The following is a 25,361-nucleotide window of genomic DNA, read 5'->3' as shown; positions in this document are numbered from 1 at the left end:
GTGTCCTTTTTCTCCTCTCAATTTTTCACAAAGTTCGCTTTGATAAGTACAGTTGAACCCCTCTTAACCCATACCTCTCAAAACCCATAACCCCTGGTAACCCATAGCATCAGCTGTCCACCAACTTGGTTCGCAGGGAATTGCACACCATAACCCATAAGTCCGCAATAACCCATAACCCATAACCCTTCGCTCTCAAAACCCATAGGTTTTACCTACCATATATAGGCTGGGACCTTTACTTTTGTGTCAAAATTTAGTACGCCGGTGGCTTATTTGGGTAATGTACCACTGAAACCTCCTCGTAGCTACAAAAAATGAAAAAAATTTGCCGGAGGCTCAACACACTGGCTTGGAAAATTCGGCAATCATTCGGCAAAGAATTTTTCAACCCCGCTCTGTTCTTACCAAATACATCAGCGACATGGACAATCGTACTGTCCGTACAATTGAAACACTTTTGGACTCATTAAATAGAAAACTGCACCTTGAAGAGCCAGAACAATGAAAGATACTGTAGTAACTGATTATTTTAGATCATAGCTAGTAGTACCTTAAATGTATCTAATTGGTATCCGTCTTATCATCGAGGAATTTTTTGTGTATTTTTAACGATTTTTTCGCGAATTTTCAGGCCTGTTTTTAGCATACCTCCTGAAACCCATAACCCCTGATAACCCATACCCTGAGCCGTCCACCGAGAGGTATGGGTTAAGAGGGGTTCAACTGTATAATCAAATTGGATTTGATTTAGGGTATGCCATGAGGCGCGTGAAGTTCGCGTCGCGTCGGGTAGCCCCACGTGACAGTATCAAATCGCGCGAAATATTCGAACCTCCTGACGGGTTGCATGTTTCTGTTCTTGTTCGATTCCAACCTTCGGTGGGGCACACTCTGCCTTTTCCATGATCCAAAACCTCAGACTTACTTCCTACCATCATGATCTCAACGCTTCCTGACGAAATATGGTCCCAAATATTCGACCTCGCCGCTGATGAAGACATACTTTTCCAACAAGGGTTCCCAACGGTTATGGCGGAATCTGCTTGGTACCAGGACAAAGTTGGAGGTGAATTTGATACACTTCCAATTAGTCGCAGGTGGTCCTTGGAATCTGCAAGTTGGAGGTTGCGATCACCGCAACAAGCCATGAATCTACTACAAAGCAGGAGCTATGCTACAAAGATGGTAAATTCGAGATCTGCTTTGCAGCGAAAACCTCTGATAGAACTGAATCCGGAATTTATGTTAGGCTATTATATCTACCTGTCGTCAGTGGCGGGCAGTGGGATCTGAATTTCTTTTCCGTTGTCTCTACTTCAGCGATCCATCAAAGTTGGTTCCGCTATGTGCCATCCTCGACAAATCGGCATCCACGACCACAACTGTGACTTCTTCCATTGGATGGTGGACGCGGCGGATCCATGTCTCACAGTTTCATCCCACCAAAGGACTCACTCTTCAGGACCTTGAGGATACCCTTGTATCCATCATACGCCACTGCCCCAACCTCGAGATTTTCGTCGTCGAAAGGCCGATGGGAGCTGCATTTGGTCCAGTAGCCGACGCATTGGCGATGTACTCTTCCAAGAAATTGCATACTGTCCAGTGGAATGTTCCAGGGGAGTCGATCGCGAAGGTGATCTGGGCACTGGCGGCCCTCCCTAACGTCATCGCGACCCATATCGATGTAGACAGTGCAGTACCCGTTGGGCAGGAATGCGCGAACCTCGGTGCGGCATCTAATCTGCCGCTAAAGCTGCCCTTCTTGCAGCAGCTCTCGCTGCGCGGCTACGTTGAGGAACTCATCGAACACGCGGCAGGGTGGGAGCTGCCCTCGTTGCGCGTATTCTCTGTCGACTCAGGCAAGAGCGTGCACGACGTACCGGACGTTCTCGAGTTTGTCAAAGCGCACGGTCTGTCTTTGGCCCTCCTCGACCTCAACTGTAGCCCCGTTGACGTGCCAGCCGTCCTGGACCTGTGCCCCAACCTCACAACATTCACATTCAACGCCGACTGGCCGGCGCCACCGCACACTAACACGGCGACGGACCTCGTGAAGCACCCCCATTCCAATATCACGACAATAGGGCTCCACGGCCTCTGCTCTGCGTTCGGGGTGGGCTATACAGCCGCACCCTCCGCCGACCCGATCATGACGCGGGTCACGCAGAGATCGAATGACCGGAATGTCGCGGCGCTCACTAGACGCAATTTCCCCAAGTTGACGAGGGTAAGGGCGCTTAGCCGGACGATGCTCAATGATTTGAACCATTCGGACGGCCCGTCCATGGAGAATGGTGGGTATGAGCGGTGGAATAAGTGGTGGAACGCATGTGTGGGGAATGGGATTAGGTTGGAAGATTGTACAGGGCAGACGCTTGGTACGCTGCCGCAGGACGAGCAGGAAGAAAGCGATGAAGAGGATGGGGACAGCGATGGGTGGGGGTCTGAATCAGAGGAAGAAGAGGAGGAAGATGATGCGGTGTATAATGTTCCACCCCTTCCAGAAGGAAACGGGCGCACGATGGAGTTGACACGATTATTGCAAGAGGTCAGGGCAATGAACGAGGGACGCGATGAGGCACTCATCGCCAGGATACGGATACCAAGACCTGATTCTCCAGGCAAATAGACCCTGATACCATTTAATGACAGCAATCCAAGGCACAAGGCGTCGCTAATTAATATACTAGCGTGTACGTTCATACCTTCGTTATTTGTCCTCTGGTGGCGAACTACTTGGTCCATCTCTCAGCAATCTAACCAAAGAGGTGGATGTTCATTTTCAATGATAGCTAGAAGCAGCCTTGCATGAGATCTTTCCCTTTGTGCTCAAGTACTGTAGTTTGTTGGTACAGTAACGCCACAATCCACGTTCTTCTTAGTCTACGGCAGGTACATTGACGCCATTGATAGTCAAATAGTTGTTCGTTACCCTCTTATCCTACATCGCAGACTTTCAGGGTGCGTTTTTCTGTATAAATTCATGAAAATGCAACTAAATCAATAATCGCTTCGCCAAAGTTCCAAGTTTTAAATTTCAATACACTATTTCGACGCCGAGTTCGTTGTATTGACCCCGTTCAAACAATTCAACCAGTTAGGTATGCACAAAACCCTACTGGCTGCCTTAAAGGTTCTCATCGAAAATGGAAGGTCCAATGTGTGAAGAACTCGGGCAGACAGGCCTCATGATGAGATATCCAGGATTCCATCACTAACTCCTTCGACGCTACTCTCCGGGTTTTTAGTAGTAAATTTGAGCTGCAGGACGATTGTTGTCCGACCAGTTACTGGTGCTATTAAGAGATACTATACCAACCGTCTCAAAATGAAAGGGGACATGTCCCAAAGTACAAGGCAAAGCTCTTATACCAGTTTGGACTGCGGTGACTGCTCATTTGGATGATGCATCACGGAATATGAACCGTGGACGAGTTCATCAGAAGTCCAATAAGATACGCGGCGGAGTCCGAACCGGCGACAGAAATGGCAACGTGGGTGTCTAGAATCCTTGCAAAGTGCGCTCTTGTTCATCCCAGGATTCAGACAGGACATGTGCCCAAACTAATGTTTGTGGTCTCTTCTGAACAATAACATCCAACATACCACAGCAAACCATATCCCCCCCACTTGACGCGTATTTCTTGCTACATGGTTGATTCTGGATTCGAGCGTATCACTGTGATGGACGGAAAACTCGAACCGCTGGAAAAGGTGCGGTTGCTCGTCGGTCTGTGGTTGTGCAAGTATTAACAGTGTTTGTCCCCTCGAACAGATATTCCAGCAACTGGAGGAAGAGAGCGAGCGCAAGGCCCAGGAGCAACTCATGGCCCCTAATTCTGACGACTCGCCGGAACGCCCTACCAGTTCACTTGCCATCAAAAGGATTAGAGAAAGACGGCGGGGTAGTATTTCAATTTCTCGGATTGGGCAGGTGCGTACGCTCACCCCCCTAGTCGGTACACCGCTTAAACAACCCCCGCAGCTCCCGGAGGAGATGTCAACGGCGGAGACGAAAGGACCGACAACGCCTACGCTGATGAAAATCACCTCCAACTCTCCCTTTTACCAGGCACAAATAGCAGTATGTAAATTCCCTTCGTCGCGAATTGTTCTTCTTCAAGTCCCTTACATATGGTGTAGAACGGTAGCACGGATTCCATAGCCTCAGGCGCGTCTGCATACTCGAACGACCACGCTCATACGGAAGACGACAACCACGTCACCCAGATGCACCATATCGCAGGCCGTCCAAGTATCTCGTCCAAAATGATTCCACGGCGGCTCAGCCGGTCTCAGTCCACGGGCGTGATCCCCCCGCCCAGGGGTGTGCAAAATATGGAATCCACTGTCATAATCGACGTCTCTGTCCAAGAAGCGACGGTCGAATCCGAGCGCGAGGAAGATGGTGCCGTAGTGACGCGCTCGCGCCGTACGAGCATTCAGGCTGCTGGCTCTCTGCGTCACCAATCGTCGAGGTTGACAATACCTCCTCCCAAAGTTGTCAACGGTGCCGGTGGCAGCAGCACGGGCTGGCTGTCCAAGGCCAAGAACTTTACCCTTAGATTCTCCCGGAAAAATAGACCTTCGATCCCTGTCCAACACGTCGAATCGTGAACCCTGGATCATAACTTTTTTTACTCCTATGCTATTTCTTCTTGTTCCCCATTTGTGTACTATTTTAGGATCGTTTCTATTTTTTTTCTTTTTCGGGGTTCACTGTTCACTGCCAGGTTCCACCCTCTTCGCCGAGGCCTCTTTTTCTTTCTCTGTTATTCCTCATCTTATCGTCGTCGTTGTCCTTTCGCTCTGACATTTGCATGCAATTTCCCCCTCATTCTACAATAACAAAAATATGTTTCTCTCTTCATTCCACTTCTGATCATGTATATAGTATGGCTCCCCATGGGTGCACCCTCAATTTCAATTCCTGCTCCGTGCAAATTTCAATCCCTAATATGCCGTTTCAGGTGGTCATTTTCAGTTTTTCGCGTCGCGACACGTGTTTCAACTTTCCTAACATCGGCCCCGGAGATCAGGAGCAATTTCAAAAATTAATACATAACCCCAAGCGACGATCGCTTTTCTTGTCCTTACTTGGTCCTGACTTGCATAATTTTTTGCTGTTCGACGGACATGGCTCCTCCCTCGGCCTCGAGTAGACTTTCTATGCAAGACCTTATGGGATTACAGCCTCTCTTCCCCGCTATCGCTTTCGAGCTTCCCATGAACTTCAATCAATGGTGCAATCCGGTGCAATCAATCGCAGTTTCTCAGGACAGATATCCTACGTTTTAATCGGTGCTTCCAAAATGCCATGTTTGTCTTCATTCCTGCTAATTACGCTGTCGCAGGCCTAGAAACCAAGTAACTTAAAATTGAATGTCATTGGGTTCGTCACATGCGTACTCTTTGTTTTTTTTTCCTTTCGAAGGACACGGGCCCATGTGCGTTTGGACGAGCGTGAACCTGTGCCTTGCCGTTCAACTCTCACAGTGCTAACTCCTGAGTCCTGTTCCTATCTGCTCTGCCCTGGACATGTCAAGACCGGAGGCGCAGTGTGATATTCTATCTCCCCACAATATTATAAGTGGGGGTGGCGGACCCACTATGTTGGGCCAGGCTTTGGATGTTTTGTTTTTCCAGCGACATTTGTCAAAGTTAAGGCCGCAAAGTATTGATGTCGGGATTGGTTTTGAAGTCTTCTAGGCGGCACTTCGCAGGTAGTCCGTCTGAAAGCTGCCTCAATTTGTCACTTTCCCGACAGGAGCGACATTCATTCGAGCCCTTGTACACCTCTGGTTGTTCTACGAAGTGTTGACAAAACTTATGGACATATGTTCTTCGAGGCTTCATGCATGGACCGCAACATTGTCTTTTGTTTGAAGTATCGAGGTGCCCGTCAATCGACTGCTTGATAGGCTTGAACGTGAAAGGTGAAAGAAAAACGCCTGTTACTCCTTAATCCGACGTCATACCCCGGACTTGTACGTTTACTACACTCAATTGCCTCACCACCAGTCCCCTGATCTTCCTTCACACATTGCGCTTAACTTAGGCTATTCCATATGCACTCAGTCAAATTACAAACATGCTGGTTCTCAAGAACGACTCACTGGAATAGGGCGGCAATACGAATGCAACCGTCCCTTCATCAGCCCAACCAAAACTCACCAGGGCGTCCCTTTCGCTGGCATCCGTCGTGACCCAATGATCAGTCCTCGAAGCCAAGCTGACCTGGAAGAGCGGGACGCTATCACAGATCTGCGTTGCATAAACATACCCAATGAGCCCGAAGTTTACCGGGAACCCTGGGACGGTTGGCGGATCAGTGGTGGTGGAGGTGGCCAGGATGATATCCGAAGCGAGCGTGTCGCTGCCCATGCGGAAGAGGGGGACGGTGTTCACCTGCGGCGTCTTCCACGCGCGGAACATCTCGCCTTGAAATTCGTACTCGACATCGCCGGTGTTCTGTGTGTTTGCGTTGACGAAGTCGGCGCGGAAGTTGACGTTGTGCGCTGTCAGGCTCCGGCTGAACCCTTGGATGAAGGTCACTGCGAGAGAGGGATCTCCGCAGGTATCCGTCGTGCGCCGCTGGAATATCGTTTGATGTAAGTCTGTGTTCTCATTGACGATCATTTCGGTTGTACTTACGACTGGGCCAGCGACAATCAATGGTGTAAAGAATGAAAGAAAGAGCAGCACGTTGCCTGTTACTTTCATGATAGTGCCGGATAGTTAGCGACTGCTAAGGTTGATTGAGCAAGCTGCCTGAAGACAAGGTAGCATTCCTTTCGTGCATTTATGTGCCTCATAATTTCTGCACTTCTTACATTTGGTGCCCATAATAGAACCGGCAAATGAAGATCTCCGAGAACGGGCGCTTGCTATGCTTCCATTATTTCTATTTCAGTCTCTACCAGCGTACTTGCGCAGGTACTCGTCTGAAAAAATTTCATTGCGCAACCAATGGGAAGTGATCTGATCTGTTCACCGCAGCATTCTTATTCTTAGCAATACATTCAGAACTAGCATTGTAAGCCGTTTTTTTACAAGAAAACATAGGTTTGATGGTTTCAACCCTGAAAAATGATAAGACTACTATCATACTAAAATGGTCGGCGCTAAGATTGCTGTCAATTATAATGCCTGCGCAACAAATACTTCTGTGAGCTTCCCATTTTTCTGTGGCGGAAGCAAACCTAACGGAAGTTACTCGTCGTAGAAAAAATTCGAGACAACATAATTGGAATCGACCAGAATCTCATCTAGAATCTCTACTACGGCTTCAATTATCTACGCGAACTACTACTTCAAACACACCAGCATTTCCCTCTTCAAGACGCGTCTTCGTCTGGCCCATCATCCCCTTCACGGAAGCCTCGATTTCCTCGAACGTAAACGGCCTTGCCCGTGCCCGTGCCCTTTTCCGTTGTTTATACCAGTGCAAATTCGGACGTGCAATGTTGTGACTGTCCATCAAGATGTCCCGCAATAAGGACCCAGAAGAGTTTTGGTCCATGTTGTGACTGTCCATCAAGATGTCCCGCAATAAGGACCCAGAAGAGTTTTGGTCCATGTTGTGACTGTCCATCAAGATGTCCCGTAATAAGGACCCAGAAGAGTTTTGGTCCATGTTGTGACTGTCCATCAAGATGTCCCGCAATACGGACCCAGAAGAGTTTTGTTCCATGCTGTGACCGTCCATCAAGATGTCCCGTAATACGGACCCAGAAGAGTTTTGGTCCAAGTTGTCTATGCCTGCATTGGCTTCCGATACCTCTGACGAGTTGTGTCCATGCTCTAGCTCAGCCGTTGGAGTTCGTACACCCCGAGGAACTGTATGCTCCCTTGCAACTAGGATAAACATTCTCACTGCAGAAAGCCTCGGGAAAGTCCCTCGTCCAGCCAGAATATCGTCAAGGCAAGCTAGCACATTTCGCTGAGCTAGCTCCTTTTCTTTTCCCTTCCCTTCTGAATCAAATCCTTCCGTGGTGTCTAAGTCAGAGTTAATTGGGAATGGTGAGCAGAATATCGATAGCTTGGATGGGCGCATCCACTGGATGTCGAGGTTAATCGTTACAGTCCTGATAGCTGAATCCGGCTGGACGGTTTCAAGAAGCGCACACCACTCTTCCACCATGATTGCCATTGCGTCGCGTGTCTTGACCATTGGAATAACAATATGGAGCGTGAGGTGCTCGAGGGATGTAAGATGTCCAAGCGTCGCGCAAGTGGAAGAGATCGTTATGGACTTTTGCTGGGGTTCAACGAGTCCTGCTACCATGTCAGTGGATTTGCTATGTAAGAAAAAAGTTTTGCAACGCACTGGTGTCAAAAAACGTAGTTGGTGAGAATAACCTTTCTCCTTCGGCATGGTCCGACTGGCTGATGCTGAGTCGCTGCAGAGTCTCTTTGCAAAGTGATATAATTCGCCATGCTTCATTCAAGGTGTTGTAGGCGAAACTGATAGTCAGATCTGTTAGACGAGAAAGGTTGATCCTGAGCACGGGGTGGCTAGAGGTGAACATTGACAATTGAGTTGATATCAACGAAGCTTTGACAAGATATAAGGGCTTGAAATCAGATGAAGAGTGTAAGCCTTCTTCATCGTCAACTTCGGAATTGTGCATTGAGGCGTGAGCCCTGCCGACAAGCGAGGGCGCTGGGCTGGATTCAGCTATCATCACTTTGTTGAGGTGTAACTCCTCAAGCGAGTCTGTACATCGATTGAGCAGTCCAACAGGAAACCGTCTGATTCCAGAAAGATGTAGCACCTTCAAGTTGTCTCTGCCGCACAATTCGGAAAGCGTTTGTTCTACCCGGCGTGAAAAGCTCGGCCATGAAATTTGTTCGGGGAAATGCAATCCGAAGCATTGGAGGTTGGGCAGCAGTGGAACAACCTCAGAAAAAGCTGGTTGTTCGCAGATAAGACTGTGCAAGAGATAACGCATGTAGTCTGAGGATCCAGGTTGAGTGACATGGACGACGCGTATGAAAGGCGCGAGGTGCTGGTTGGAGACGATGAACCGGTGGAAATTTGTAAAGATTTTTTGGGACGCGGCGACTAATTGACGGTCTGATTTGTTTATTTCGTGGCTCAGATAGCTTCGCATGTCAAATGTCCGGTATATGTGGGGGCGACAGATGGAAAAAAAGTCAAAATTAACAAGGGACCACGTCTTGAGCATCTCTATGTCCCCATTGTTATTGTAAATGTCGATGATGGACAGCAGAATATCGCGTGGAAGAAGAGTCGATGTCATCGAGGAGGGATAGCACACTTGAAGGGACAGACATGCTCGACGATTTATTTTTTATCACAATTGACACCCGCATTGTTGGAAGATAATGCATTGTCCCAATTACTTCCGCTTATTGGGATCCCGGTGGCTTCTTGCTCCCAATTACGTTTGTTTGGCCACTGAAGGTGTTCAAAGAAAGTAGTGCCTTGTGGAAGTACTTGAAACATCCACTTTCAAGAAGAAATGACGGGCGAGGCATGATAGTTGAGATTATGGAGACGTTTGTACTAAGTGAGCAAGACTGAGCTTGTCCGGCGGATATGTTGCCGGAAATATTGGAACCAAACTCAAAAGAAAGTGTTCGGGGGAGAGGCTTTTGCGGACTTTGAAAAAGTAAGATCAGATCAGTCAGAGGTACTCGTGGCTGTGTTATTTTGTTGATTGTTGTTTTCAGAAAAGGGCCATTGTTGTTGGCCCAGGCAAGGTTGGTTTTGGTTTGGTCTCTTTACAATCTCACATCTCCAGCGCAACCTCTAAATCTTTCTTTGACATCAACGACAAGACCCTTTAAAATCTAAAGACGATATATAACCACACATTACGCGAAAAAAACCCAAATTTTGTATGCTGGACCAGGAAGAAATGCCACTTCCAGTTCCAGTCCCAGCACAGGCGATCCCGATACCTGTTGTGCCTCGCCGACCTCTGAAACGATCAGCATCGACAGCGTCGCTGCCTACACCACCTCGAACACATCGAAGACACACTCGAGGAAGATCCAGGGGCTCGTGCGATAGCGACAGCGACAGTGACGCACACGAACATGCGGTCTTGTCCAGTGATGACGATAACGATGCGATCGAGGCTGGCATCCATCAGAAGCACAAGAACAAGAAGAGGAGGACAGGAGATGCTGTAGAGGACAACGAAGAGGCTTTCTGGCTTGGTAGTGGTACAGGTTCAGCGGGTCTGAACGCGACGTTGACCGGAGGTTCGTCGAAGAGCGGCAGCTCGTCCAAGAATCATGGAGTGCCTTTATTATATCGACGTCTGCTGGCACAGACGGAGACAGAAGTGGACGTGGCCCCTGTTTCGCCACCGCCGTCAAATCGCAAAACAGCCGTCGCGGTGTCGCCTGTCTCGGACCCAGAACTTACAGAGTCCCCTTCTCCCCCCTTCACTCCTAGGACGCGGTCACAAACCAAGAAGGCCGCGTTAACGCTGCGCGACTCGCCTGACAACCCATTCCTAGTAACCCCTCAGAAGCAACTCAATTCCAGGAGTGCCACGACCAGCCCCAAAACACCGACTCCTTTGGAACGTCCCAATTTGACCTATGTTTTGTACGTGATCTCATGCTTACTTTTGGATTCGTACTAAATGACCTGTAGCCGGGGTGTTAGGCGCGTCTTCAATAACCCGCTTTTCAATCACCAAGAAGGCCGGGCTTATTCGCCTCCTCCTGAATCCAAGCTCCCTATTGACCACCCGGACTACTCCCCCGCTCTCAACTGTCCTCCAAAGCTTCTCTTCCCCGAAGCTCGTCGTGGAAAGGGCAAGAAGCCAGTACGAGCTACCAGGAACCGTAAACGCTCGCCATCCATCAGCGGCGACGAAGGGGAGGACGAGGAACACGATTTGACGGCAGCCATTCGGCCGAAGCTATTGAATTTTGGACCACCAAAGGCCAAAGTGCAGACGTTGGATCAGGAGCTTAAGTCCGCTGGCGAGCCTCTGTCGACATGATTCAACATTTCACTGGACCACACCGAAACCACACCACGCTCCTTGCAACCTTACATCACAACTCTCCGTCTTGTTGTCATAATCGATCTAGCTTTGTACCCTCCCCTCCATTCCTTTCTTGCGATCACTCTCATCTTTTTGTTATTTGATTTGTGCGACACCTCTTGATTCATGTTTCCTGCTGTCCGCCCCCGGCAGCTCTCACACACACTATCCTCTCCCACTCATTGTTTTGTACCTCGCCTCTTCGCCCGGGGGCTTTCTCGTACAAGTTCCACCGTGTTCTCCTCTCAGTCTATGTTACCATCGATCCTTCGATCCATTTTTGTTGATGTGTTTGATGTGACACGAGGGAATACAAGATAGGACGCGAGGAAATGCGATGTAACATCATCTTCCTATCATAGGCGTAACCCCTATATATACATATATACATACAACTTTTTACTCATGTAGAACTGACCTTTCTTGAAGCACAAAATCCATATACTTTTTATGCGCCATGAACAACTTCGATCGTCGTGGGAGAGCTTGTGGGAAATAGATGTAAACAGGGGAGATCGTCCAGACGAGGCTGTGTTGCGTGATGTACGTTTGTTGTACGGTCTACCGTCGACTCTGTATTGCCCGCGAAACTTGGGAACGTGTTGTTCCCGCCCACACGCAGCCTACTAATAACACGATGGGCACCTAACTGTCATGTGGCTATCTAACATGTTAGCTAGGTTGTTGCCATAATATTGTACTATGTTAATTGTCATGTAATTGTCATAAAAGATTGGCTTCGCCAATTCGGGCCTTGCTGGTGTTGGGACGTCGAACAACGGTCCGGCGCACACCGGAACCCAGCCAATATGCAATTTATTTCTACTACTAATTATGTCTCTACATTATGCAAAGCCCCTTTCCATTATATGTACCTGTGTCGACTGGTTAGGAGATGGACCTTATAGTGACAATAGAAAACTTACATATGTTCTTCGATGGCACATCAATTACTGTGGCAATCCGTGCATGGTCATCACAACATTGTCCACCAAGCCTCCAAATCACGTCGGTCACTCCGAAAGCGTTGTGGCATGGCGCGGCCGACTCGCCGTCCGCTGAGAAAGGGATAAAGAGTACGTTGTTACCAGTCAGCGATTTTGGTGACTTCATGCAATAGTGATCCCGTGAAGAGCCCTGATGGCGCAAGTTGAATCCGTAAGATCGGTACGACGAGATGAGAGGCTCATCATCACGTTGCGCAAATTGAATAACTGCCGATTTGTTGTTGAGTAGGTCTGGATACAGGCAGACAGCTCCCTCATGGCTAATGAAGTTCATGTGGAGAGTTGATGCTGCTGAGAAGATTGGAAGGAAATTTAATGATGATGCCGAGACTGTGATGATTATAGACACCGTTGACGTTGGATGGCGGAACACAGAGACGCGCTGGATGTAAGAACTTGGTCTATTGTCATCCGTTCTATCCACCAAAACATAACCGTGGTTGTAGCAGAACGCATCGACTCGGTACTCGTTAGCCTCAGAAACGCTAATATTGATGTCGTTGTTTGGCAGGTCCAGATGCGTGAAAAACATTAGAGCCCCATTATCAATCAAAACACTGTTAGACCACTTTAAAAAGCGCAAGAAACCAGGTACGGTGCCGACGTCGTATGGACTAAGCAGGTCTGCTAGTCTTGAAATAGCTGGCAAAGTGTTATAAGACGCCTATTACAATAAAACCCAAACTTACCTTCATATGACGATGGGAAGTCAGCCATAGGTAGTCAACGTTAAGACTCGGAGACAAGGACCTTCCTCAACATCACCGTCATGACGCCTCGCCAGTCCGAGACACAAAAACCAATTGGAATAGATTGAACATCTGATTAGATTATAGGTATCTGATTACGTCAGTCTTGACCAGATTACCACTTATATAATTGATATGTCTCTGCAGTGAAACTACTCGAGCACCCCACATCCTCTCTTCTATGATGGCGACACAGTCCGCTCGCACAGGTACATGCATTTTCCATATGTACTTTTCAATGACGCGGTTTTCTCAAGCACGTTTTTATTCACAGCAAGGCAAAAAGTTCACGACATCATACGACCCTTCGGCGTAGGTAGTGTGGACGACTTCCTATATTTCTTGAAGTGGTCCAGCTCTGTTATTACAGGGGCATCCGCGCTCGCATTTTTCACGGGTGAAGATATTACTCCTCATAACCTCTCTCTGTCTGTTAGTCAGACTGGTCGTTCTCGTGTGCACGTCTTTTGTGTGCGACACGGATATGAATATTTGCAAACCTTCCACTCAGACAACGAGCAATCAGTTTGGACCGAACACAGCTACTACTGTAACTTTGAATCCGGACGCCAGATTACGGTTACAATATCCAGAAATCATGTCCCATTTTTGCCTGTGTTCAATTTCAGCACGACGTTTGGCATGAACTTCATAACACCCCAGGGCGCGGTATGCTTGTATCCGGAGTATTTGCCGAGAAACCAAGGCGTCATTCTTTATAGGAGATCGGACAATGAAGTCATTGGGGAACTCCTTCACCGTCACAATTTCATTCTGCAACCCTCATGCGATAATACTGTTCGCTCCTTCCTGGAGCACCCCCGAGGAATGTCATTGGACACCATATTATTCATTCCTTTGGACAACTCATATGTTGGCGCGTCCCCTATGCAACAGTATGATATTGTTTGGCGTCTCGCGGGCCAGTCTGGGTCCCCGAATGGCGCTGTGATTGACTTACAAAGTGACCAAATTCGTGGGTTCTCTAAGACTTTCCGTCGAGCAATAACGATCTAAAACTTTGCAAACATCCAGATGTACTTGAGGATTACGGTATTTTTGAAATATAACGTGTTCACCAGCTTGTATTGAACATGTACTTTACACTGATATAATTAATATTGCAACCTAATGTGCCCATAATCTTTGTGGGCGAACGCTGAACTTTTTAACAACCTTAAGCACATTGGCGTCTCGCTTACTGGTATCTAAGCGTCAGCTAACTTCATTACAATTAAAACAGAGCACTATGCTTACGGTCCGTTCCTTCTCCACACAGTACCCTCGCACCTTTCGTTGATGATTCTCCAAAGAACCTCCGATTGGGTTGTGTAGCAAAATTTGAGGCCTTCCCCTCGCAGTGTTGTAAACTCCAACATAACACGCCTGTACCTGTCATACCAGAAATACCACGTATTCGCTTCAAACACAGATGGGCCTGTGGGGAAATTTGTTTTTTCGAGTGTGTAAGTCCAACATAATGCATCGCCAACCCGACGGCCCCCCATTGGGAACATACGAGTCCCTCTCGTTATATATCGCACCGGAATTGTTTCCTCGCCTCCTTCTTCCCGTGGATAACTAATGATAAGGTCGTCAATTTTCTCGATCAATTTGTCTTGCATTGTTGGACTGAGCATCATCCACGTTGCTGGATCCGGAATTGAAAAAGCAATACCATAACCCCTGTGGTGATATTTTATGACTGCATTCTGGGTTCGACGAGCCATCATGTTTGACTTCAACAACGAGAGTCTCCTAGCCAAAGTGGCCAGTGGATAGAGACAGTACGCCTTTTCATATGTAATGACGTTCATGACCGCGGCTGCATGTAAGTGTATTATATCAATGAGATCAGTCGGTAGAAGCCACGGGTCAATACTCACTGCTGTGGAAAGGCACAATGCATTCCATTACACTACCTAGTGCCGTAATCAACTGCACTTTTGACGAACCACGCACGAATAACAAAATGGACCCTAGGGTATCGTAACCGCCATGAGGAAAATGGACATATTGATTATCCAGAGCCACCTCTGGAGAGGTCAACTCAGGCAATACATCCATTATGCGATATTCGAATCCACGGGTTTGGAGCCAGTGGACTACTTGCCATGCATAGCGGTGTTCAACATATGTATCCAGGTCGTCCGGAACCCAATGTTTATCCCGTGACAAAAAATGGAGGGCCGCCGAACCCGATATGACAAGGCCTGTGTCGTATTGAAGACGACGAAAATCGTCATATTCACAGGGCATAAAGAAACGACACAATAATTTTTCAACAGACAGCGCCCTGCCCATATATCTGTTGACCCTTTCATGTAGTTCTAAGCAAGTCCATGACAGCCGGTACAGGGACCTTTGATCCAAGTGGTCCATGAGAGAGTCATCGTACTCGGTGGAAAAACTCCTGCAAACCAGTCAGCCACCAAAGCAAAAACAGCAGAAAGAGAATACATGCGCAAAAAAATCCATTTTCAACAGATGAAACAATTCCTTGTGCTCGGGGGCAGTGGTCACCTTTCCAGGCTCACTCATTGCTTTTATATCGAAGTCCATTGAGTCAACTTTAATCAGGAGTAAATATTTGGAACAAATACAATTAAAACACGGAATAGCTATACTACGCAAGTGCAATGATTTGGGAGGGCATGGCAAATTACTTTCCCAATACCGATAATATTTTACTTGGTTTTCTTGGTAGGACTTCCTTCCCCATCTCCTTGGTCCGTAACTTCTCCTGGGCAAACCAATTAAACAGTATTCCACGTTAAGACAGCGAGGTACTTACTTGAACGACGTAAGCTTGACCGTCTGGTTTCCGGTTGAGACACCACAGGTACCGGTGCCACAGGAGCTGAAGATGTCGCAGGGTCACTCTGTTGCGAACCACCATCGGACGAAGATCCTACGAGCCCCGAGGCCACACCTCCGCTTGTGACCGTGACGTTAGGTGCGACAGACGCTTGCGCGGGCGGAGGAAGGACAGTCCCAGGCGCAGGTGCCGGAGTGTCACGCACTGGCGCAGGCGCAGGAGGGACGGACACAGGCGTAGAGGCAGGCGGGACAGACCCAGCCGGAGGAGGGATATACACAGGTTCCGGGGCCGGTGGAACAGACACAGGCGTAGGCATCGGTGGGACAGACACGGGAGCAGGCGGCGGTGGGACAGACACAGGCGCAGGCGTCGGCGGGACAGACACGGGTGCCACAGGGGGAGCCACAGGCACAGGTGCGGAAGGGATCGACGTCGAAGCAATAAGTGGCGGCGCCTGCGCAGAAGCAGACGCTGCTGCTGCGGGTCGCATAAGCGTCGGAGGCGGGGACACCCCCATTACCGGTGTCGTTGGACCACCAGCGATATCATGGGACGCCGGAAAAGAGGCGTGTCCTGGTGCCCCAGTGGCACTGAGGGCCGTATCTACTGTGAAAGATGTAGCGGATGAGGTACCTAGAGAAACATTAGTGCTATGAAAGAAGATATATAGGTGAAGTTTGGCATACTGGTTTGGTATGCTGCTTGTGGTCCTACAGCACTACTCATTGGCAAAGCCAGATGAACCGTCATAGGGTTGGCGGTGAAAGACGGTTGCTTGACCTGACTAAAGTCATGGCGAGTAGGAGTCTGAGCCTGACGGGGCGGTTTACGGGGCGAGATCATGCGAATAGGGCTCTGCAGAACAGGTGGGGGTGGACATAAGACACTCACACTTTCAACTCTCGCCGAGAAAGTATCGGATGCATCTGTGCGAGTGGATGTGACGGCCATGTGGTAGTGGCGGAGAGTGAAAGTCACTTCCACCACGGAACCTATCAGCAACAAGGCGAACAAGTCTGGGCGCGTAATTAGTGTTTCCTCCACGTCGTACACAGGCATCAGTCGGATATGGTGAGAATTTTTTGCACTGTTGAACCAAGGGGTGCAAGCGGGGTTGACTGTATATCCGTATGTGGCACTGTCGCGCGCGGGAGCTGTACATATAGCATTAGAACTGTGTAATCTCGCCAAGAAGAAAAGAGGCTTACTCGTATTTTCAACACTCTGAGAGAAAACGGCGATGGTCAGATAAGGGGAAAAGGAATAGATCCAAATGGCATTACACACCCTTGGTTCCCAAAGCGGAAAACTGAACCGCATAGTGCGCGTTTCCTTGTTCAGGAAATGGTTGTGCTTGTTCGTCTTCGCAATCGACGTTTGACACTCGGACAGGTTATCAAAACTCGTATCATAGTCTCCGCCCAATGTGAGAACCTGGAGAGGCTTCCCAACATCGAACACCAGCTTCGCCCCAATGGCATTTCGCAAAGGATCTTGCCACATTGGATTGAAGTTCCCTTGGGGCTCGAGGTACGCGCGTGTGGTGACTTGACCAACCACAATCAACTGGACAGGTTCTATGGCGTCTGTGGGCCTGCCTGGCAGGGCTAACACCTCCTGCCCGGCACCACGCCACTGCACGTATTCCTTAAATCCAGGAGATGCAGTGAATTGCGGCAAGGTCAGAAGTTGTTGACGAACATAGGCCTCGTTGAAAGGCATGGTGGCGCTAGGGCTAAGTCAGTAAAAGATTTATAACAGGAACAAGTCAGATACATACGAAGAAGTGTTCATGGCGACAGACAGCAGCACTTGTGAAGCGGAAACTGAGGGATGGTGGTCGTTGAAAACCAAGCTAATTATGTCTTAACGCCAAACCTGCCGCTTTTATGTCTACGAGTGATCCTTGGTGACGTAGTCAAACAGATACGCACCCGCCAAATTTTACGCCAAGGTTAAAGGTTTGGCCAATGAAAGAAGGGAGGGTGGTCGCAACAAATTTGAGGCAAGATGGCTGCATTCTGGGGACTTCCAATCCGATTTTGAGAACGTGGGCCCGCTCCTTTGGTCAACAAAAACGACGGGACAAGTTGACCAGGTCGGAACCTAGTCGCGTGTCCACATGGTTAAGTAAAACCCCTCTTCAAACATGGCCCAAAAACTCACTTTGGTACCGCATGAAATTCATAGAAAAATGTTCCCCCCCCCGAAAAAAAAATTGTGTCGGTTGTGATCGCTGTCGGGCTCCCTTCATGGCAGGGTCCCTGGCGGGTACAAGTGAAACCGATACAATGAGCCACACATACTATGTGCTTACTTGCAACGCCATCCACTGCGATTATGAGACAGGTGTTTGTGCCAATTGGACAAACTGAGGTGAAGCAGTTGAGGTTAGAGAAGTAAGAGAACCAAACCCCTTTGGGGCTGTCATACAACGGCAGACCATCCGCGATCAACACACACAAACACAGCCATCGGACCAATGTCCGATTTTCACGTCAGCAGAAGTTCCCTCACCGCCAGAAAGGGTAAAATAAACTGCGTAAATTCAATGACAGTACATGAACCGAGCGTTGGCCTGTGAATTTAGTCGACTATTCTAATTTCTAACACCAGTGTATGCAACTGGTAATTGGAGTCGTGAAATAAAATAAATTCGACACGAACCAAGTGTCCAATCAACTCCTTTGAAAAGTTTTCCACCGGTAATGAATCATTTCTGTCCCCTTTGCAAACTGTCATATACCCCATCATATGATCCTCTCTCAACAGGCGGAGGTCACGTTGATATTCCACGGGTATTGGATAGTCAACATCAATATCACGATCCCTGTGGACTAAGTGATCATTCAGTATACAACAACCACATGCGTAGACAGGATTTCGGACCTTCGCCTCCAAGTGTCTAAGGTACATGGAAGGTTTGAGCAGTGTATACCACACGTCAGAGATTCACATTGCAACGTACGGATAACTTGAACAACGGCGCCGTAAATGTTATGCACGGTTCGCCGTGAGCGGAAGAGAGCATCGGATCTGTTACTGAGTGTGCAGGCAATGCTTCTAGAAGGAAGCGTAGATTCCCCATTGCTTTGGAAAAATCGACGTCGTAGCCTTTTGTTCCTCGAGGGCAGACCAGGTTAAAGATATGTTTGGCGTCGCTCAAGTTATTTCCAGAGTTTTTGTCCAAATTACCTAAAGGGCCCAACCATGCACCATCGTCGCTGATCACACCTACCACCACACATCGCTTTTGATGCGAAGCAGGCAGGCTATGTAGGCGAGAATATCCGTTGTTTAACATATACCAGGTTGACGTGCGGAGAAAGCTATCGCTGGCCAGATAGTCGTGGCACTTTTCCAAATGGAACCGTTGCTCCTCGATACTTTCTGCGGCCAGTATGTTCAATACCACCGTTAGTGGTCCATGACAGGGAATGCAAAGTAGTATGTTTAGCTCACCGTAGTTACCGTGGTACACTCTGCATCGGCGCAGTTGACTAGAGCAAAGGTAATTGAGATACATGGCCAGATCGTTGACTCGTGGTTGAAACAGTAATGAGTTAAGGTGGATGTAAAAGCTCCAAGATAAATTAAAACTGATTAGATCACTCTCATAGACTATCTTATCTCTATCTCTATACATGACGTCAAGATGATGTCACCCATTAAAGATACATGGTGCCATATGAAGGCGGAGATGGTCAGGTTCGAGGTTTGAACAAAACTTTAGCATTAGTAATACAAAAGCAATGGGGTGACATGTAGTAAATTAGGGACCGATATCAGAGGATGAATGAATTTCCACTTGGAAGAAATGAGCGAAAGGAAGATACACAATGTAAGTCAACGCACCAACGTCATGAGAATAGGCGTCGATGAATAAACCTGACCTGAGCTGACTGTCGCAACACTTTCCCCGCAGCCGCCATATGACATCCAGGTTACGCATGGCCAGTCGAGTCTGGTCGGGGTTGTAGAAGCCAACAATCATGGTGACCGGTGAGCGCAGGCTACGCGGTTGTGAAGCACAGAAGTGACCAACAGCATTTTGTTGTGGAAGAAAAGTGTAGCCCCGTTCGAGATATTTGTGGAGAAATAAACCATCCTCGTCTTCATCAAATTGTACAAGGCCTTTGCATTGTAGCGTAAGTTCAGGATACAGACAAACCGCCCCGTACCAGGCAACGAAGTTCATCTGCAACGTCGAAGGGGATTGAAACAGGGGGGTCAAAGACGATTTGTTCCTAGAAACAATGATGGAGATGTATGAGGCATGGGACGGGTGTGAGTAAGAGCAGATCTGTGAGACAGTGGAACCAGTGTTGTCGTTGGAAAATGAGTTTAGGCGGGTAGCGGTGTTTTAAGAGAAACTTGTGGAGGTCACGTCGCCCATCGCAAGGCACTTGTAGGTCTAGGTTAGAGGGCGTAAAAGCGATGGGTCGAACCATGGCGAGGGCCACAGAACCAACAACAACGACATCGCAGGACCGCATTATTGCCAAAAACTCGTTAGGAGGGAGGAATGGGCGAATGAGGGATGTGAATGTTTCTTTATCTACAAGGCAAGTCAGGTCATTTAAAGAAAAGGTAAAGGGAGTACGCACGTTGAACAAAAGTAGACATGGCAAGACTGAACAAAGAGAAGGGGTTTTCCGTATATGCAGGGAAACCAAACAAAAATGAAGAAGACAGTTTCACATTAAGGACGACGCCAATGGGTTTCATTAAACGGGTTGGAACAGTAGCAAGATAAATTTAGCAGATTAGGTCATAGTTATAAATGCGTATACATGACGGCAACATGGTGTCGCCTGCTAGGATTATACTTTCCCCTAGTAATGATTGCATGCCAGGAAATGAAGGATGGGACTGCCATTACAAACTCTCGTCAGCAGGCGTGTGCACTTCGACTACAAATTATGGACGTTAACATATCAAAAAATATGGTATTAACTCACAAAGGCTTACCAACTTCGTAATTCCTCACGTCTACGAAGACAGCACATCTGGCAAAATCTTCACAACATTTACCATTAAGCCTCCACATTATGTCTGTGCTCTTTATAGCCGTCCGTGTTTCATCAAGTGGTAAAAAAGGGACGACATGAACAGCAGGGCTTTGAATACTTCGTGGCTGAGCCGTGCAGAAGTGGCCCAAATGATTGCCTTGATAAGTGATACGATAACCCCGTTGCTCATACCGGTCCAGGAGTAACCCATCTTCATTTTCGCTGAAGTGTACTAAGCCTTTGTTTTGTAAAGTCTGCTCCGGGTACAGGCAGACTGCTCCATACCAAGAAACGAAGTTCATTTGAAGCGTAGAAGGTGCTTGAATCAGAGGAGCTAGAGTGGAATGTGCCCGAGAGACCGTCAGGGTAATCTGCCTGTGTGTCACTTTGTGGGAATAGGTTGTCAAGCACGACACCGTTGACCCCATATTACCCGTTTGTTCTTGAACCAGCCTATAACCATGATTCTGAATGTAACGTTCGATAGACCGACGGCCCTGGCGCCCCACCAAGAGGTTGAGATCATGCGGCTCGAATAATAGATCTTGTATAACGCCCAATGCCATCGATCCGAACACCACACCTCGTGAATGTCGCAGTAAGCTCAAGACATTGTCAACAGGCCCCAGATTGTATTTGGATAATAAGTGGTCAAACTTCGATTTTTCTGCTTGCGATTGTCAGAGGCACCATCACAAACTCACGAAACTCAGCGTGACGTACCCCGCGATGAGTAGGGCATTTAATGCTAATGTCTGCTCTAGGTGGATGGAAAACAACCTTGGACGTGATCACACACATCAACATATAGGGGGAACAGGATGACGTCACATAGGAAGGCCAAGTGCACCCTTAATACAATGTGTACTCTAAATTAATAAAACGACGGAAGTGTTGGCAATGGACATTGTCGCAACGGTTTTTCCGAGCGGAACGCCACCTTATATGTTGACCAGATTGTACAAAATAATCAGGTGGTGAGACGTGCTTGCCATAGTCCTTGTCCCCATGAAATCCTCCCCAACGCATAATCGCCACACCACCTCCAGCGGTGATCCTCCTCCATAGAACGGGGCATGTTTCGCCGCAAGGTTCCGACAAAACCAAGCCATCTCTGTTCCAAAGGCCGAAGTTGAACTCCTCGTACGGTGGCATGATAATATCGTCCACATCATTCCGAATATACAAAAATTGTCTTTTGGCGAACAACTGCGGGTAGAAGCAGTATAGCCGCGTGTGTGACAACGCAAACATTTGCGACGACGACGGCGCAGAGAGGAGGCCAGGTAACGTTTTATCATCAGTTGCTAAAAGCAAACAGACTTTCATTACGCCATTCCACTTATTCAGAAATCTCAGCATATTATTGCTAAGCATAGAAGGCATTACATACCGAGAGATATGTATGAAATCTTTTCAAGCCCTTACGCAGTGACATTTCCACGTTTCCAGTGTTTTCTCCATGATATCCTTGGGAACGGACAAAGGAATCAAAAGAACCGAAAGCGTAACGCCTTGGTAGAATGATGTCGAGCTGGATAGGGTACACCTGTGTGTATATGGGATTGTCCACAGACATGATGCATCGGACGAGCGGCCCCGTGATCAAGGCGTTGTTACTGCCCAGCAGGTGGAAAAAAATTTCCAGGGCGTCAGCGAAAAAAAGTCCAACAAAGTGTTTGATGCGACGACGGACGGATTCTTGCACCAGCCTCCTCAGGCGCATGTTGGTGTAGTTTAAAGCCATCCACGCGGACCAAGAGGAATCATTGATGACGAGACCCAGAATTTCGTCGGGAAGTAGTTTAAAGAAATCTAAAGGGCGTTAAGTTATTGACAATCAAAGTCCAACCACTGCAACAAACCTTGCATGTATGTTGAGGTTGCGAGTAGGTAGGAAGAATTGACAAAATTTTAACGGTCACGTAGTACACAAGTGTCAATAGCAAACTATATATAGAAATTGGGTGGCATCAGGAAATTGCGCCTTTGGTCTACTGAAATAAGTACAGACAGGGCTTGATACTCATTCAAATAGTCTCAAAACGTTCTACGAGGCTACCATAGGCTACATCAATCAAAAGTTAGGTAGACAAAAAAGACACACGAACTGTTGAATTAACTCCGGAACCAAAGCGAGGTCGCGTCGTGTAAAATCCACGACAGTGCCTTCCAGCGTACATTTGGCAATGAGAATTTCCCCATACCAAGGAAGCAAGCGAGTAATGCCCCGTTGACGTAGGAGCGTTCTTACAAAATTGTTGTCGGCATCCGCTATACCACGGATTGTTGACTACAAAACATAATGAGAAATTTTGAAAGGGCAAGACTATGGAACGCCAACCTGGGAATAGTGGAATAAAACATATTGAAAAGTGATGGAGGTTCCGGGCAAACTACGTTCGTAGGTTTGACAAAACTGTGCGTCAAACGCAGCAACATGATCCCACATAAATGGCCAGTGAGGCATCCACATGGTGACGTCTAGATCCTCATAATCCTTGATATCTTCTTTACCTGCAGCGGCGGGGACATTCACAATATAAATTTTGGTAGTGGCACCGCCCAAGAACGCGCAGGAACGACGGGGAACATCCTATAAAGACAATGAGTTACACAGGTAGTGACTTTACTGCAAACACGTACATGCATGCATTGGCCCACAAACGACGCCTGTTTCAAATTCTTCTTCATAGCTTCTACAGCCCGGTTGGTTACCAATACCCAGTGCTCCTGATTTAACATGAGGAAAAGAGGTCAAATTTATTTCAAGCGAAACAGGACAATAACGCGTGACAGAAATGTAAGACCCACATTGAAGCAAAATGCAAATTGTATCCGCAAGTTGTCCAGCAGCATTTGTCGACCAGAACATCATTAAACGTGGTCTATTCAACCCGCACCCCATGGAAGCACTGTCCGATATTACTGTTTCTAAACTAAAAGAAATCATCCTTGAACATTCTCCCGAGAGGCTCACGCACGCTTCGCTCAAGACTCGCAGTCTTATGCTTGAAAAGATCGCCACCTTCCCACCCAATGTTGTGGAAGCAATTACTAGCGCTGCCAGGACAGTGATAATGGCAGGGCAAGGCCGTTACGCAAATTACGGTACGCGAAGGAAAGCTGCAGATTATGTTTGTGGAATGCGGCGCAAACGAATCAGGCGCCAGCCACCCAAGGTTGCCAGAGAAGACCCACAACCCACGGCCGCCGAGAGGCTAAATTTCTATGAAGTCTCCGATGAGAGACTCCAAGAGATTATTGAAGGCGATTTCCTGATGCCCCCGTCCATAGACCTATGCAAAGAACGACTTGCGAAGTTCATTGATGCGTCTTCGAATGAAGCATTGCGCCATCGGGTCTGCGCGTCATGTGCCAGGGAGATGTTAGAGGAAGAAATGAATGTGCTCAAACTGAGTGACATACCACATCGCCATCTTTTGAACCCGTATACCCCTCATCCCGCTCATGTACTAACTGAGGGGATGCTTCTCCATACTGGCTCTCTGCTGGACGGCAACAACGCTATACTGTGTTCCGAATGCCTCAGTTCCTTGAAGAAATGTAAACGACCGAAATTCAGCTTGGGCAACAACATGTGGGTAGGTGACGTACCACGAGAACTCGCCGATCTCACTCTCCCGGAAAAGATGCTAATCGCCATGTATTTCCCTGCGGCGTACATCATCAAATTGTTTCCCAAACAGAAAGGTGCACAACACTGGGATCGGTCACAAATGCATAGCGGCCTACGGGGAAACGTCTCAACGTACAAGCTTGATCCAAACCAAGTAGCCTCCATGTTAAAAGGGGGCAAAAACGTGTTCCCCCGCCCGTCGAAAATTTTACCTGCCACTATCGGAGTGACCTTTGTTGGGCCCAAAGGATTGCCGGAGTCGACCATGCCAGCAATGTTCAAAGTTCGCAGAAAACGTGTGCATGCCGCCCTAGTCTGGTTGAAAGCGAACAATCCACTGTATGAAAACATTGATATCAGCGATGAAAACTTGCAAATGTTGCCGGAAGATGGTATACCTTTGGAACTACTGGCCACCACCAAATACTCGTCTGACTTGCAAGCAGTTGAAAAGGAACATGCCGGGTACGTGCCAGAGGACGCGGCGGAAGAAGAAGGTAAGTTTATTCTTCGTGGGAAGTTGCGAGTTGCATGAACACCTTTCTTCTCAAGCATTTCAAGATGCGTTGAACGAAGCTGGACTCACGGAGATTGACGAGCACGACAATAGCCATGTTGAAGAAGGTAAATAACCCGTTACTTTGTCTTGCAATCCTGGCACTGACCGTATTCTGACCATGACTTCAGGGGAAGTTCTACCGTCCGTTATCCCCCTTCTATCCCACGGCGTTGTCGATGTCCAGGGTGGAGATATCACCACGTCAGAACTGCTGGCTCATGCCCTTAACAACATGTGTACTGGCACAGACACGTCTCATCAAGTTCCTGAAGACTTCACAGTTCGTCGTGGAAACACCTTCGTAAACGAATACCCTCGCAGGAACCAGCAAAATGGGCGACTTCACCACGGGGGTCCAAGCAACCCCAACCATCTCTTGGGAAGCTTTCCCGCTCTGTTCCCGTATGGCGCCGGAGGAATAGAAACAGATCGGCCTGTTCAGGTGCCCTACGAGACTCACGTTAGGTGGACCATGGAATATCACGATCACAGGTTTCGCAAAGACCCGCACTATCCTTTCCAAGTTTTTGG

At 48.0% G+C, this 25,361-nt stretch overlaps 8 protein-coding genes across 8 annotated transcripts; 4 read left to right on the top strand and 4 right to left on the bottom strand.

The window, feature by feature from the left end:
- Positions 1 to 939: 939 nt before the first annotated feature.
- Positions 940 to 2,635, top strand: JR316_0010272 (uncharacterized protein; the record flags this gene model as incomplete). Its single annotated transcript, XM_047895942.1, has 2 exons — positions 940 to 1,188; positions 1,253 to 2,635. The coding sequence occupies 2 exons, from the start codon at positions 940 to 942 to the stop codon at positions 2,633 to 2,635; spliced, it is 1,632 nt and encodes a 543-aa protein (XP_047745661.1).
- Positions 2,636 to 3,657: 1,022 nt separating this feature from the next.
- JR316_0010271 (uncharacterized protein) lies at positions 3,658 to 4,623 on the top strand (the record flags this gene model as incomplete). The annotated part of the gene is made up of 4 exons (XM_047895941.1): positions 3,658 to 3,720; positions 3,782 to 3,940; positions 3,992 to 4,090; positions 4,150 to 4,623. The coding sequence occupies 4 exons, from the start codon at positions 3,658 to 3,660 to the stop codon at positions 4,621 to 4,623; spliced, it is 795 nt and encodes a 264-aa protein (XP_047745660.1).
- A 1,044-nt stretch (positions 4,624 to 5,667) lies between these two features.
- JR316_0010270 (uncharacterized protein) lies at positions 5,668 to 6,729 on the bottom strand (the record flags this gene model as incomplete). Its single annotated transcript, XM_047895940.1, has 3 exons — positions 5,668 to 5,813; positions 6,123 to 6,600; positions 6,661 to 6,729. The coding sequence occupies 3 exons, from the start codon at positions 6,727 to 6,729 to the stop codon at positions 5,668 to 5,670; spliced, it is 693 nt and encodes a 230-aa protein (XP_047745659.1).
- A 489-nt stretch (positions 6,730 to 7,218) lies between these two features.
- On the bottom strand, positions 7,219 to 8,883 carry JR316_0010269 (uncharacterized protein; the record flags this gene model as incomplete). The annotated part of the gene is made up of 4 exons (XM_047895939.1): positions 7,219 to 7,283; positions 7,330 to 8,283; positions 8,336 to 8,725; positions 8,784 to 8,883. The coding sequence occupies 4 exons, from the start codon at positions 8,881 to 8,883 to the stop codon at positions 7,219 to 7,221; spliced, it is 1,509 nt and encodes a 502-aa protein (XP_047745658.1).
- A 1,010-nt stretch (positions 8,884 to 9,893) lies between these two features.
- On the top strand, positions 9,894 to 10,997 carry JR316_0010268 (uncharacterized protein; the record flags this gene model as incomplete). The annotated part of the gene is made up of 2 exons (XM_047895938.1): positions 9,894 to 10,594; positions 10,643 to 10,997. The coding sequence occupies 2 exons, from the start codon at positions 9,894 to 9,896 to the stop codon at positions 10,995 to 10,997; spliced, it is 1,056 nt and encodes a 351-aa protein (XP_047745657.1).
- A 1,985-nt stretch (positions 10,998 to 12,982) lies between these two features.
- On the top strand, positions 12,983 to 13,815 carry JR316_0010267 (uncharacterized protein; the record flags this gene model as incomplete). The annotated part of the gene is made up of 2 exons (XM_047895937.1): positions 12,983 to 13,007; positions 13,073 to 13,815. 2 exons carry the CDS (start codon positions 12,983 to 12,985, stop codon positions 13,813 to 13,815), a joined length of 768 nt encoding a protein of 255 aa, XP_047745656.1.
- Positions 13,816 to 15,485: 1,670 nt separating this feature from the next.
- Positions 15,486 to 17,413, bottom strand: JR316_0010266 (uncharacterized protein; the record flags this gene model as incomplete). Its single annotated transcript, XM_047895936.1, has 6 exons — positions 15,486 to 15,541; positions 15,593 to 16,252; positions 16,306 to 16,773; positions 16,828 to 16,843; positions 16,907 to 17,354; positions 17,400 to 17,413. 6 exons carry the CDS (start codon positions 17,411 to 17,413, stop codon positions 15,486 to 15,488), a joined length of 1,662 nt encoding a protein of 553 aa, XP_047745655.1.
- A 1,978-nt stretch (positions 17,414 to 19,391) lies between these two features.
- JR316_0010265 (uncharacterized protein) lies at positions 19,392 to 23,376 on the bottom strand (the record flags this gene model as incomplete). Its single annotated transcript, XM_047895935.1, has 10 exons — positions 19,392 to 19,426; positions 19,475 to 19,866; positions 19,994 to 20,177; positions 20,506 to 20,532; positions 20,591 to 21,298; positions 21,585 to 21,972; positions 22,025 to 22,446; positions 22,813 to 22,924; positions 22,976 to 23,227; positions 23,278 to 23,376. The coding sequence occupies 10 exons, from the start codon at positions 23,374 to 23,376 to the stop codon at positions 19,392 to 19,394; spliced, it is 2,619 nt and encodes an 872-aa protein (XP_047745654.1).
- Positions 23,377 to 25,361: the final 1,985 nt, after the last annotated feature.

Source organism: Psilocybe cubensis, chromosome 9, assembly GCF_017499595.1.
Source record: "Psilocybe cubensis strain MGC-MH-2018 chromosome 9, whole genome shotgun sequence".
Lineage (NCBI taxonomy): Eukaryota > Fungi > Basidiomycota > Agaricomycetes > Agaricales > Agrocybaceae > Psilocybe > Psilocybe cubensis.
The sequence above is the reverse complement of the archived record's forward strand: the minus strand, read 5'-3'. Positions and strand labels throughout refer to the sequence as shown.